General features: G+C 33.0%; 1 protein-coding gene and 1 long non-coding RNA gene across 3 annotated transcripts; one reads left to right on the top strand and one right to left on the bottom strand.

Annotated features, from left to right (window-relative positions):
* Positions 1-459: 459 nt before the first annotated feature.
* On the top strand, positions 460-2,899 carry LOC145162784 (uncharacterized). Of its 2 annotated transcripts, XR_013739329.1 has the most exons (7): positions 460-593; positions 709-740; positions 874-962; positions 1,046-1,162; positions 1,525-1,633; positions 1,726-2,578; positions 2,732-2,899. It is a non-coding gene; the product is annotated as an uncharacterized LOC145162784 (long non-coding RNA). The 2 variants fall into 2 exon arrangements; XR_013739328.1 differs by lacking the exon at positions 874-962.
* A 10,371-nt stretch (positions 2,900-13,270) lies between these two features.
* Positions 13,271-13,825, bottom strand: LOC145164330 (uncharacterized). The gene has a single exon (XM_079083056.1). It carries the CDS (start codon positions 13,823-13,825, stop codon positions 13,271-13,273), a length of 555 nt encoding a protein of 184 aa, XP_078939182.1.
* Positions 13,826-13,845: the final 20 nt, after the last annotated feature.

The raw sequence follows: 13,845 nt of genomic DNA, 5'->3' as shown, positions 1-13,845 counted from the left end.
AATTGAATGCTAAGGTTGACCACGAGTTCCAGAGCTCCAGCAGCACTCTCAATCACAAATCAGTCTCCAAGGGTTCCAGAGAGAAGTCCTTGTTTCGTGAGTTTATGCCATTTATATAATTTCTGAAAACAGGGGCGACTCGTCGAGTCCATAGGCCGACTCGGCGAGTCCCTCACTTAAAATTCGTGCGCGGTAAGGTACTTGATACTTCGCGAATCTTCGTGCCTACTCGTCGAATAGGTGTCCAACTCGCCGAGTACATCCGGTTTTTTACTCTTTTTCTTCTTTCTTCAATTCCCGAACTTCCGATTGCATTTCCCGCTTCCTTTTGCTTCCGAGCATTTCTTTTAGGCTGAAAATACAATTTAAACATAATTAAGTACCTTTTGCTTGATAATTGCAATAAAATAGCCAAAAAGTATTAAAATTCTACACAAAATATATATCAAAATATGCACATATCATATCATCAGTACATCATAGATTCATCAAGTTCTTCTTCTCCGTTGTATCTTGCATCTTCCGCTTGATTGGGATTCCGCACCATCAAGTGGATCGGATTGATCCGTCAAGCGAATTTTTGGGACTTACAGGTTAGGCTCTCGATTTTCTGCATTGAAATCCCTCTTTCACTCGATTTTATTTTGTTTCATTTGATTTGAATCCATAAGGTATAAATTTCTAATTTGATTTGATTTTTTGTTCCAGGTTTTGAAGAACTCGGCTTATATACTCATCAGGTTTTGAATCCCTATTTATCCTCTTTTATTCTATTTATCTTCTACTTAAATCAACTCTTTTAAGATAAAATACCAATTTCCTTCAAGCCATCTCACTCTATAATGTTATATTGAATTTTTACTGATGGTCTAGAGCAAATCGATGATGTTGAAGATGATCTGAAAGATAGGAAAAGTAGAAATTATTGTTGGGAGTTTCATGTTCTAGGGTTCAACCAGTGTGTGCGTTTTTTTATGCTTCTATACTCCCTCCTCTAAAACTGGAATTAAATAAAAATTACAACGCTTTTTCCATCTCCTTCCAGACATACCAGCCTCTTGAGATTGGAAAAGTGGGAAATGAAGACGATCAATTGGGAAACTTAATTGAAAGAGACGTTGTCATGTATTATTGAATTCTCCTACTCCATTACAGTTCAAAGGTAAGATGTTTTTTTATGTTCTCTTTGTCATCTGTTATTACAAAATTGCTCACTGACTCAAACTAAAAAATACTTAATTTTGTTGTCTCATCATTGTAGCGGTGTTTTTTTTTTCATTTTGGTTTTATGCTTGAAGGCATGCTCACAGTTCATCTGCTCACTGCTCACTGATGACTGTCACCGCTAATTTTTGTTCTTAAAATTACCAACCGGTTGTAAATTTGGTGTCTACAATGTTTGAATTGCTAATTTTGTTTTATAATGTTTGAATAGTGTATTTGGTTAGTGCATTTGGATGTGTTATTATGTTCATTTGCTCACTGTTTGAATTGCTAATTTTGTTTTCATGGCTCTGGATCTAGATTTGGGCACTACCATCATTGGTTTTGAGAAGACTGCTATTTCGAAGCAATATATGAATGACGTACATCAAAGGAAAAAAAGGAGAAAAAAAGCAAATGACTAGATAAAGTAAGTAATAAAATCGTTTCATGCTAATTGTTATATGACTTGGTGCATTTATAGGGTTGTAGTAACATTTTTCATCTTGAAATTGCTGTCAGGTACCACAAGCATCAGATTAACACTTTGTTCATGTAGGTATGAATCACATGATTGCAACCCAAGATAATTTGTACAAACTTGTATGGACTTTTATGAAATTTACCAGAATGGATATTACTTAGGATACAATGTTTTTTTCTCTCCCTTACAATATCAAAAGGCCATTGAAGAAGAATGTATGAAGCTCGAGGAGAAATATTTGTAGAAAATAATAGTTAATGAAGTCAAAGAGAAGATAAATTTTAACTTTTTATCATAATTTTGTCACTTTCTTTTACTTTTCTTGTGTTTATTGATTTGGTTTTAATCCTTATGTAATATATGTGTGGCTTTCTAGGAACCGACTACTATTACTTAAACAATTACTAGGAACTGATATCGATGTCCACCATGCTTTGGGTAAAATCATCATAGATAGCAATAACAATCCAGAATACTTTCTCACTACCATGCATATATATTTTCAATAGTTTGGTGGCATTCTTGAATCTGTTATCATCACTGATAAAATCATCTATATATCTTTCTACTTTAACCCCAGGACTACAAGTACAAATCACAACTCATTCATTCAAACTGTTGATATGAATTTTATTTCAGATTTTTTATATCTGTTTTGGGTGTTCTTTTTTAATAAGAAGCTTCCACCTACGTATTCATGCCATATTTATATACATTTTTTTTTATCTGTTTTGGGTGTTCTATTGATATGAATTTTATTTCAGATTTTTTTTATCTGTTTTGGGTGTTCTTTTTTAATAAGAAACTTCCACCTACGTATTCATGCCATATTCAGGTGAATATGACATAGCAAACTCAGAAAAGGTTTGTGTTGAGATCATACATAGAATGGTATGCTTTCTTTGGATTATTCATTAAACTTATAATTATTTAATGTCATATATGAATAACCAACTTTTTAAACCATTCAAAACACAAAGCAACCGATGAATAAACTTTTTATAAAATATTAAAAAAAAAGATCAATTCCAACATATCATGTAGGGAATATATTGAAGCAACTAGGGAGATTGAGAATCAGCTCCAAAGAAGGACAATCAAAATAACCTTTGATGATATTGTTGTAGCATGTGGCAAGTTTTAGTCTTCTTATTGGTTTTCAACTTTTAATGTGATTAATATTCTATTTTAAGCATAATATTAAGTTCTCTCTCTTAACTTCATTTTCATTGTATTTGTATTGATTTTTAGTGGTGGTACAATTGTTGGATTGTCAATTGTTTCATGCCTAAGTGAGCTTAAAACAAAAGTAAGTTCATTATACATTGTTTATTTTAATCTAAATTCTTTTATTGAGTCAAGACTATGAATTTGAGATAATAATGGCAAGTTACTGCATATTGTGTGTGTGATGATCCTAAATACTTCTATGATTATATCCAAGGTCTACTTGATAGACTTGAAGCAGGATTCAATTCACATGATATAGTCAAAATCGAAAATGTAACAACATAAATTTGTTTTCATGTATATATATTTTGATGTTTGTTTAATATTTTGTTTTGGTAGGCTAAAGGAGTCAGGTATACCATAAGTATTGTAGAAGAGCTTACATTTGTCAAAAAAGTTGCAGAAAGCACTCGTGTGATCCTGGACCTGTTTACAGGTTTGACTTAGCCTCTCATTGACTGAGTGGAAGCTTCAAGTAATTCTTAGTTTGATTAGTAATACAAACAGTTGCCAAATGCTCAAATAATGCTTATAAGCAAAAAGGTAGAAAAATAAATACAAATAATTAGTTTTTATTTCAATTTCTTGCATTTAATCCTTTATTGGCCTACATACAACAAATAGCAATGTCCTTTCAGTTTATTGTTTAATATAGTATCTTACTTTCACTTATATTTTTTAATTTTTGTTCATTTTTGAAAGATACTTTAGTGTCTAATATAGCAACTTGCTTTCACGTTAAACTATAAAATGAAAGTACATTGCCACTTCTTTCATTTAGTCGATTGGGATAAATGCAAGAAATGCCAATGTATCCACAACCTAGCCTTAACCATTTCTTTATTTAATATTCGAGAGGTAATTTTGAACTCAAGATTTACTCTTTTCTTATTTTTTTTATTGAAGCATGTTGTAAAAAGAATATTTTTTTTTTGTATACTTTTACTTTTTTTTAACAGGGTGTTGTTGCTGCACTTGCTATTTACTTTGCAACACAAATGGGTCATTATCTTATAGCATACTACAACATATTCGACTATTATGTATTTGTAAATGGGCGAAACGTAGACAATAGCAACATACTTTACGGTAGTTACCAATTCAAGCAATGTACTATATTTTCACACAAAAGCAACACCTTCCAACTCCGCAACGCGGGGAACACCTTTCTAGTTTATATTAACCAATATAGAAGATTAAAATATAAAAAGATATATAAAACAAAATACTATATATTATTTATATTAAAAATACTAAAAGATCGAATATAATATATATGTAACATCCCATTTAAAATAGAATAATTAAATAATAAATCGGAACCCCGAGAAGTAAATATTATTATTATTTTATATTAATATTGTCTAAAATTAAATAATAATTAGCGGGGTGTTGGTTTCGGGAAGCCAAGTATCGTGATTTAAAGTCTCGGGGGTTAAAATGTAATTTTTGGATTAGTTTTGCAAGAGATTCTCAAAGTTGAGGGCTGTTTGGTAAGTTTTGGACCAGAATTGGGATGGAATTTATTGTTGAGGGCCAAAAGGGTAAATTATGGTCTCATATTGGAAGAAATTATTAGGAGGGGGCTGGAAACGTAAATATGGGGGAAATGTATGTGACCGGGTATATAACCCGTCACCATGTTCTTAACCCTAACCCTAGGTGAAGGCAACAGCCGCCAAACCCTAAGTACCGGCCGTCACTCCTTCTTCTTCGACTTCCGGCGCCGCTACTTTCCTCCGTCGAGTCGCACACCACCTCAGTTGGAGCCCAAACCACCGGAGCATCCACGTCCTGTCCATCCTAACGTCGGGAATCAATCCCGCTTGTATCTCAGCCGTCGTGTTCATGAGGACTCCTCTTGGCCGCCGCCGCTTGAACCACCAACGATGTAGGCCGCTCCATCGTTCTTCCCTCCAACTGTCATGAGTCGCTGCGGGGGTGGCTGTGTGTTGGATGCTGTTTCACGTCGTACGAAGCCAAGGAAGACCACCGCTCCGAGCGGCTGTCTCATTCTGTGACCACTGGGTGCCGCCTGCCACACGCCACCGTGAAATGGTGGCTGTGTTCGTGGCTTGCAAGGTGGAATGTTGCTATCATGGGTTCTGTCGACATGGAGTCACGAAAATCCACCATGGCTGCCGGCCATGGTGGCTGCCGCCGTCAAGATCGCTATGGTTCGCTATTTCCGGTGAATGTCGGCGTAAGGCATGGCTGCCGCCGTCAAGATCGCTATGGTTCGCTATTTCCGGTGAATGTCGTCGCCGCCTTACGCTGCTAGGGGGCGAGTGGACTCCTTCAAACAGGGACTGGTGTGTGCGTGTTTTCATTACTGTGTAGCGGTGTCGGGTGCTTTTTGGACGGAAATATAAAAGGGGACCACCATGGCCGCCAGCCATGGTGGCTGCCACCATATACCACCACCGGCCACCACGAGGTGGTTGGGTGTGTGTGTGCTATTAGTGAGTGTGTATGTGTTTATTAGTGTGTTTGTGTGTGTTGGTTAATTGGGGTTTAGCATTGTAATTGTAACAAAAGAGGAATAATGAAAAAAGGAACCCAAACCACCACCATAGGGTGGTGGCTGCCGCCACCGGCCGCCGTGTCGGGTGGCGGTGTGCTTGTCTTGTTGTGTTTGACTCGTTTGGGGATGTTTGGACAATGTGGAATCAAGGAAACCCTAATGGGCCCAAAGAAGCCCTAGTGGGCCCAATGGAACCCTAATGGGCCCAATGAAGATCTAATGGACCTAAAAGCCCACTCACTTGATTAATGGGCTAGTAATTGGGTTGGAAACCCTAATTAGGGTTTGGAAAACCCTAATGCCATGAAACCCTAATTTTGGGATTTATCGGGACCCGCACGTGGATTAATTATTAAACTTAAAATAATAATTAATAATCATTGACAAACTAACTTAAGGCAATAATGGACTTAATGGATTAAGTCCTTAATGGATTAAGTCCTTAAGGGGTTAAGTAAGAAACACTTAACCCTAATCATCATTTCATGTGAAAGCCCTAATCTCACTCGGGCCTTGAATTGGGCCTTCCTATTGGGCTTTGGTAATTGGATTATTAATGGACCATCCAAGAATGATCATATAGACTAGAATATATTGATGGGCTTAGGGTAAGGCCCATATGAGGGTGTGGGCCCAATTTGGAAAATTGGGCCATAGTTTGGGCCTTGATGATTATATGATATTGGGCCATATGTTGGGCTTTGGCCCATTACTTGACTATTGAGCCTTTAGTGTGTGAGTTGGACTTTGGGCTTGGAACCCAATTATTAATTGGGTGTTGTTTGATGTTGACAGTTCGGGAATCTGTCAACCAGCAGCTGGAGTTTTATCGGCGACACTTCAGCAGTGCCAGGTGAGTTCTCCTCACTATATCAACAGGGTCTAAGGCACCAAGGCCGGCCCTTTATGGATTGTATTCGGATTATTGCATGTTATGCTTACTGATTTATATCCCGGTAGTTAGGATGGTGATATGCTATGCTTTAGTGACCCGGTTGGGTCGGTATCCTGGTATATAGGATGATGCTATGTTAGTGACATGTTAGGTCGATATCCTGGTTATAGGATTGTTGCTATGCTTTGTGATCTGTTAGATCGGTTTGACTGTTATATATGCATGCTAGTGTTATATGATGTCTATGTGCACATGATGGTCCTGGTTATAGGATGATGCTATGTTAGTGACCGGTTAGGTCTGTATCTCGGTTAATGGGATGTTGCTATGATTGGTGATCTGTTAGATCGGTTTGACTGTTATATGAAATGAGCTAGCGTATGATACTTATGTGCACATGTTTGTTTGATTGGGGGTTGGGTTGAGGCGGTCCTACTTTGTGCTGTAGGCCAACATACCCGACGAGCGGTCCGGATAGGCTGTAGGCCCTGCGTGGCGGTCCAGACGTGCCGAAGGCTCGAAGAGCAGTCCAGATAGACTGAAGGCCTATGAGGCGGTCCAATCAGGCTGATGACTCATTATGCATGTTGTTCTGTATTGGTTATATGATATGGTTATGTTTGTACGACGTTGGTATTTTGGGGAAACTCACTAAGCTTCGGGCTTATAGTTGTTGATTTCGTTTCAGGCACTTCTGATGATTGCGGGAAGGCAAAGGCGTGATCGTGCACCTCTTCATATTTTCATGATTGATTCTGGGAATACTCTGATGTCTAAACTATTTTGAAAACAACCTGTAATGATTTAATGGTTTTAAAATGTGTTAAAAAGTTTAAATTTGGCTTGAATTTTATGGGTGTTACAGTATAACATGAGAAGCCTAATATGTAAAATTTGTTTATGAGAATTATACCTATAACAATGTTTAGATGTTATGGATGATGTCTTATTATACTAACATAATCATTCATGAATTTGTACGTAATGCTAATTTAATAATGCATTAATTAAATAAGTTTAAAAGTTAATAATAATAATAAATTTATTTATGATATTATTTATACTATCTATGATATTAGGTAGATGAAAATTTATTTGGAATTTTATTTTTTTATAGTATTATGTATGCTATTATATTATAAAAACAATATTATTGTTGTTTTTTTTTATCTTAATAAAAAATAAATTTAAAATTGTTAATATTAATAAAGTTAGTAATAAAAATGTAATTATTAAATAATAATGATTTATTGATCAGGTAATAATAAACTAACAATAAAAATTTATCAAATAATAATTATATTTTGATGATGACTTAAAAAGAAAGATCAGTGATAATTATATGGTAATAATTTATCATCATTTACCTAAAAAGTAAGTCTAATGATGTAGGTTGGTGTGTCTATAGTATAGTATGACCCTTTAAGATATCAGTTCTATTATCTGATTTTTTTTTATTTCAGTTATATACATAAGTTTTGTAGTGCTGCTCAACTTGAGAAATGAGATTTCATGGAGATCGATCATGGTTTGTCCAGTAGCAAGCAACAAGTCGGTCGAGGGCAAGCAAATTTTTGAATATTTATTTTCTTTACCGAGGTAATTATTCTGATTTATGATATTATTTTTCTCAATTTCTCAAATTATAAATGTTTTTTTATTTCTAAATTTTGATTGTAAAGCAATGACCTAGAGTTTTTTATTTTTATTTTTTATTACAATAGATGAAGACAATAAGCATTAATGTAAGTTTTCTGAATTTAATTTGGTACAAAAAAAAACTTTTTTTTTCTGACATCCATGGAACATGGTCACATCCCTTCACAATTGTTAGTTGTTGCCTATTATGCAATAAGTAGAAATTCAGCAAATTGCAAGCAAAATCAGTTTGTGGATGTGGGTTCTCCAATGGTTGTATGATGTCGATTGAAGTTATAAAAAATATTACAGAAAGTTTCCATTATCTGTTGCACTAGATGTCATTTGTCAACATAATAGTTTGTTAAAAATGTTAATCAATTCAAAGGTTTAATTGTTTGTTTATAGAAAAGGGTTATAATATCTTTTGGAAAGAACAAAAATTCTAAATTTCGATCTAATGTGCATATTTTATGATGATATGTAGGTTGGAAATTTAGGCCACATGCCTTTACGACTTTACCATTGTTATAGCATTTAAAGAGACTTTTCTCTATTTTGTTTTGTGTTTATTTTCATGGTTTTGATGTGTACATCTAATAACACGGAGGAAAGATGTTTTGATATGTACTGGCCGTTAAATTTGTTGAGTAACCAAAATTGTTGTTTGTAAATTAAATGTTGTTTTTTGTTTAGTTTCGTGGATTTGATAGACTATTGTTGTGAACTAGATGTTATGTGATGAATTTGTCTAGTGTCATTTATCTACTAATTCTTGTTTTCTTTGTTTTTCACTTTTCAGATCCATTTGTTTCAAAAGTTCAAGCAATTTCCATTAATAACTTAAAACATAAACTTATTCCAAGTTTTATCCTTTCTACGCCAAGTATAGTTTTATATTATAAGATGTACTTAATTGTTTTTGCTTCATAAAAATACATGCATCATTTAGGCGATTGCAACTTTATAAGTTCTAGTTTGTATCCATATAGATTTTTCAAATAAAATGAAATGTTGCATTTTTGTTTTATAAAATATAGGGGCACTATTAAACCTTTTTGCCCGGGGCATAGAAATCTAATGGACCGGCTTACATTGAAGCATGTACTTGATCAGAAACCTATGATGTATCGATGTCAACAATATTCGAGTGAGTGTTAGCAACTAGCCAGAGATTTTGTGAGTGGGTTTGTTGAATTTCACGTACATATACATTCTTTTATGTGTAGAGGTGTAGATAGGTGTGCCGCTTTAGTTATCAAAATGTATATTATGCATATAAATACATATAGTGGCAGAGTGAAAGAAAAAATAAACTTGAGGATTTGGACGCATGCATGATTGATGAACATGCCATCAAATTGACATTTCATGTTGTTGACAGTTATACTCATTATCTAAGATAATTAATTAAGTGGAAATTTAAATTAATTAATTAATAAGTTAAGAGCTTTGCGAACGTCTAATTAAGGTGCGTATATTGATTTACGGATTAAAATGATCTCGAGTCTGTTTGTAGTTATATATAATTATGTGCTTTATGATATTACATGATATATACTAATCATGTTTTATAATATTTTTTAGTCTATGATAACTTAATTTTGAAAGTCTTTTGATCATAGTATGATAGTTAGTAGGAGTAGACAGACTTTAAGTATGACTTCTTTACCGATTAAGGTGATTTAATTGGAGATTCTTAGGGTAGACTTTTTTTAAGAAGTGAAAAATTATAATATTTCAATTGTGGATCCAGACGAAATAAAGTAATATGAAAATATTTTAAAAGACGTTTTAAATGTTGAAAACAATATGACATTCTTAATCTACTTTCTTATGGTGGACTTGTCTAATATTTTTTTGGGATTATTTTAAATTAACGAACAAATAGTATTCTAGTGATGTTACTACATTGAGATTTGAGAGACGATCTATGAAGGAAACAATAATGATTGTTTTTAGTGTTGCCTTGTTTCAAGCTAGTGGATAGCATATTTGGGTTATATAGATTTAAATATAAAAGAGAACATGAAAAGTGGGTCAAACTTAATAGAAGGCATACAAGATTACTTTACAACTAAAAGTGATTGCTTCAAGACGATCGATAAGGGAGGTTATTCTGAAATTATGGAAATAGGGGTGTCGAAAAACCCAAACCCGAATTAGATAAATTGGGTCGGGTTTCATAGGGTCTAAAAGAAAATTTGGGTTATTCGGGTTAATCCGACAAACCTAGAAGGTTTCAGGTAAAGTTCTTTGCTTTTATTCAGATTTTGGTTAACCCGAATAACTCGATTAAGAGTGTCTACATACGAAAACAATGTACAATAGTTAATGCATATGGTACATTATATGTTATGTTTTAAAGATTATCTTGAAAAATATGGCAATTGATGCAATGACAGACACATAAATTTACAACAATAATGACACAAAAAAAAAATCGATCAAATATAATAACGTAAATCTTTTTAAAGGTGTGCATGCATTAAAAATAACAAACTAGTAGCTCTCGACTTATTTAAATTTGACATCTACACGTATGTATATTTCTATAATTGTATAATATGTGCATTGTAGGCATATAAATTAGGAGGTAATATTTCCATTTGTCTTTTATTTATTCATTGAAAAAAAAATTGTTTCGACTTTAGACACTTATCATGATTCTTTATTCTTTTTAAATGAATAAATAAATAACATAAATCACTTTCATATGAATATCCCTCACTTTTTGTTCTAATATTTTAATAAACAGTTGTTGAGATAATCTGAGTATTAGAATGGAATTTATATATGAAATGATTCAGTATATATTTTGTGTAATAGGCAGTGTTGGGTAGTCAAAAGCATTGATCATCCCCTCTTCCAAGGCGTGTATCCTCCTTTAAAGGCATTGATACTCGGAATCTACATTTTCACCCAAATGGCAATTGCTTGCTTTTCTGAACTCCACCATTCGATCAAGCTGTTCCACTTCTGTTTTTTTCTCTTCTTCCTTGTGCAGTTGTGCCCTTGTGACCTTGTCCTCTCTTCCACACAAAATAAAGATTGTGCATTTTTTAAAATTGTATTGTTTATGGAGCATAACTTACAACCATACTAGTTGCTCAATTATTTTGGTAGTTGCATAAATCATAATAATACAATTTTTTTGAAAAATATTTATATTTGGGAGACGAAATTGAGTAGTGCATCTGGGACACCTACTAGATCCCCCTGAATTCATGTACATACATATTTGCCCTTTATGTTTTTAACTTAGGCATTCCACTTTCAATCAACTTGTATTTAAAAAAAAAGTTTTAAATCTGTGATATTACTTTTGTAGAACCCTTTATATCGACTCATGAATAATTAGAACAATGCAAAAAAGTGTCGAATTTTGTCTTAAATACATGGAATGAGGGACATATAACATATTAAGCCAAACGAGGAAAAAAATGGCTAAAAGATACATTCTACAGGATGCATACGACATATACCATGGAAGCGTAGGTGATTTTGATTGTAAAATGCAATGATGTGACTCTTTGTCTTTTAAAGTAATATGTAAAAAGTAATGAATTGTTTTTAAATAGTTTATATATATATATATATATATATATATATATATATATATATATATATATATATATATATATATATATATATATATATACACTAAAGTCCCAATATTTTCATCGATTTGACAAGAAAGTCCTAAACTTTATTTTTTTGACAGTAAAGTTCAAATTACCGGCAGTTTTTGACACTTTTACCCTTTTTTTCCGGTTAGCCGGTAATTAGTACTTTTTTGTCAAAAAATAAAGTTTAGGACTTTCTTGTCAAATCGTCAATTAAGACTTTACTGTCAAAAAAATAAAGTTCAGGACTTTCTTGTCAAATCGTTGAAAATATTAGGACTTTAGTGTATATATCTTTTTTTTGTTAGAAATTTAATGGTATGATACTTTTTAAGTATAAGAGTTATTGAAACATTCTCTAGTCAGCTAGATACTATTTAAATCCTTAACGTTTGCTTCTTGTTAAATCGTTTTTTTTAATCTCAACAAACCGATATTGAAAAAAAGGGCAATTTCGCTTTTTTCGGTTTCTTATTTCTCTATTTTTGGGACTACAAAAAGTTAACACAACTCTGGTTCTTTCTTTCTTTATTGATTATCTCTGTTTTTTCAATGTCGGTTTATTGAGATTAGAAAAACGATTTAACAAGAAGCAAACGTTAAGAATTTCAATAGGATCTAGCTGACTAGAGAAGGTTTCAATAACTCTTATGCTTAAAGAGTATCATATCATTAAATTTCTAACAAAATAAAAAGGATATATACACTAAAGTCCCAATATTTTCAACGATTTGACAAGAAAGTTCAGAACTTTATTATTTTGACAGTAAAGTCCTAATTGACGATTTGACAAGAAAGTCCTAAACTTTATTTTTTTGACAAAAAAGTCCTAATTACCGGCTAACCGGAAAAAAGGGTAAAAGTGTCAAAAATTGCAGGTAATTTGGACTTTACTGTCAAAAAAATAAAGTTTAGGATTTTATTGTCAAATTGATGAAAATATTGAGACTTTAGTGTATATATATATAAATATATATATATATATATATATATATATATATATATATATATATATATATATATATATATATATATATATATATATATATATATATATATATATTAGCCGTTACCCGCGCTAAGCGCCGGGCAGCAAAAAGTTTCTTTCGGAAGATAGTATTAATGTGATGATTAGTTTCCTTTAGACGTGAGCTATTCATTGCGGCCATTTGGTAGACTATTTTGTGTCGAATAGTTCATTTCAACAGATAGTTTCTTGCTGGGTGCATAGTCATACAATACGACAAAAGTTGAGTCTACATCTCAAATAATTCATCTAATAGTTCATACTTGATTTTACAATATATAAATAACAACAATCTACAACCATGTAGTTTTGTACATTTATAACATGTCCAATATATAAACTACACCAATCTGCAATCATGTTGCTTCATCTGCTAGCCCTGCATTAAACATCAAATAAGCATCTAAGATACATATTTGAAGAAATTGTAAAATAATAAGTTGTTGATTGTACCTTGTTAATCACATAACACTTCTTTGTACACAACGTTTGATGTGTAGATTCCATCATTATCAAACGTTTTTTCCAGCTTTACTAATACCTTGGTATTGACACGTGATATTCCTCTGGACAACGCCACATAAAGCTGGCCATGTGAGAATACCGATTCTGGTAGATAAACACCTACATTTGGAATTGGTTGTCATTGAGCTTTGTTGATTGTCATAGAGAAACTAAGCTGAATTGGAAACTGATTTCTCTTAAGTTTGAATGGGAAAATCTCATCGTCAGACGGACATAGAGGAATTCTTGGTAAAAACACTCTTTTTCCAGCATGTTGGCCAACAGCTATCTCTGCATCAATGACATTTTGTTGGAAAACTCGACATATCAATCTGGTGCCATTACATAACCCATTTGAAGGATCGATATTTCGCAAAAGTATTACAGGGCACCCAGTTTTTAACCGAAGATAATGAGGGGGTACACCACTAACATTTAGCGAGTTCAAATATTCCATCGGATATAAGTTATTTTTGTCATCTTCCGCTTCATCAAAACTATAGTAAACTTTTTGCTCGCCAGAAAATCGTTCGATCAACTTATTATTAATCTCATCAACACTTTCATTTTTAGTTGACAATATCGCCCTTGAAATGATAAATTTTGAATCGGCGACGTTGGATTGCAAAGAAGGAAATATTGCATCAATCAGAGCGTCCACTGATTTAGTTTTATCAGTGTATGGAATGGACATGTTATCAGGTATACGAATAT

This window comes from Lactuca virosa, chromosome 3 (assembly GCF_052849685.1).
Source record: "Lactuca virosa cultivar CGN04683 chromosome 3, Lactuca_virosa_CGN04683_v6, whole genome shotgun sequence".
NCBI lineage: Eukaryota > Viridiplantae > Streptophyta > Magnoliopsida > Asterales > Asteraceae > Lactuca > Lactuca virosa.
Note: the sequence above shows the minus strand (reverse complement) of the source record. Positions and strands in the feature narration are given on the sequence as shown.

Bases quoted from the DNA above. Each gene is read 5' to 3' on its own strand.
- LOC145164330 (XM_079083056.1), bottom strand. From the start codon at position 13,825: ATGTCCATTCCATACACTGATAAAACTAAATCAGTGGACGCTCTGATT.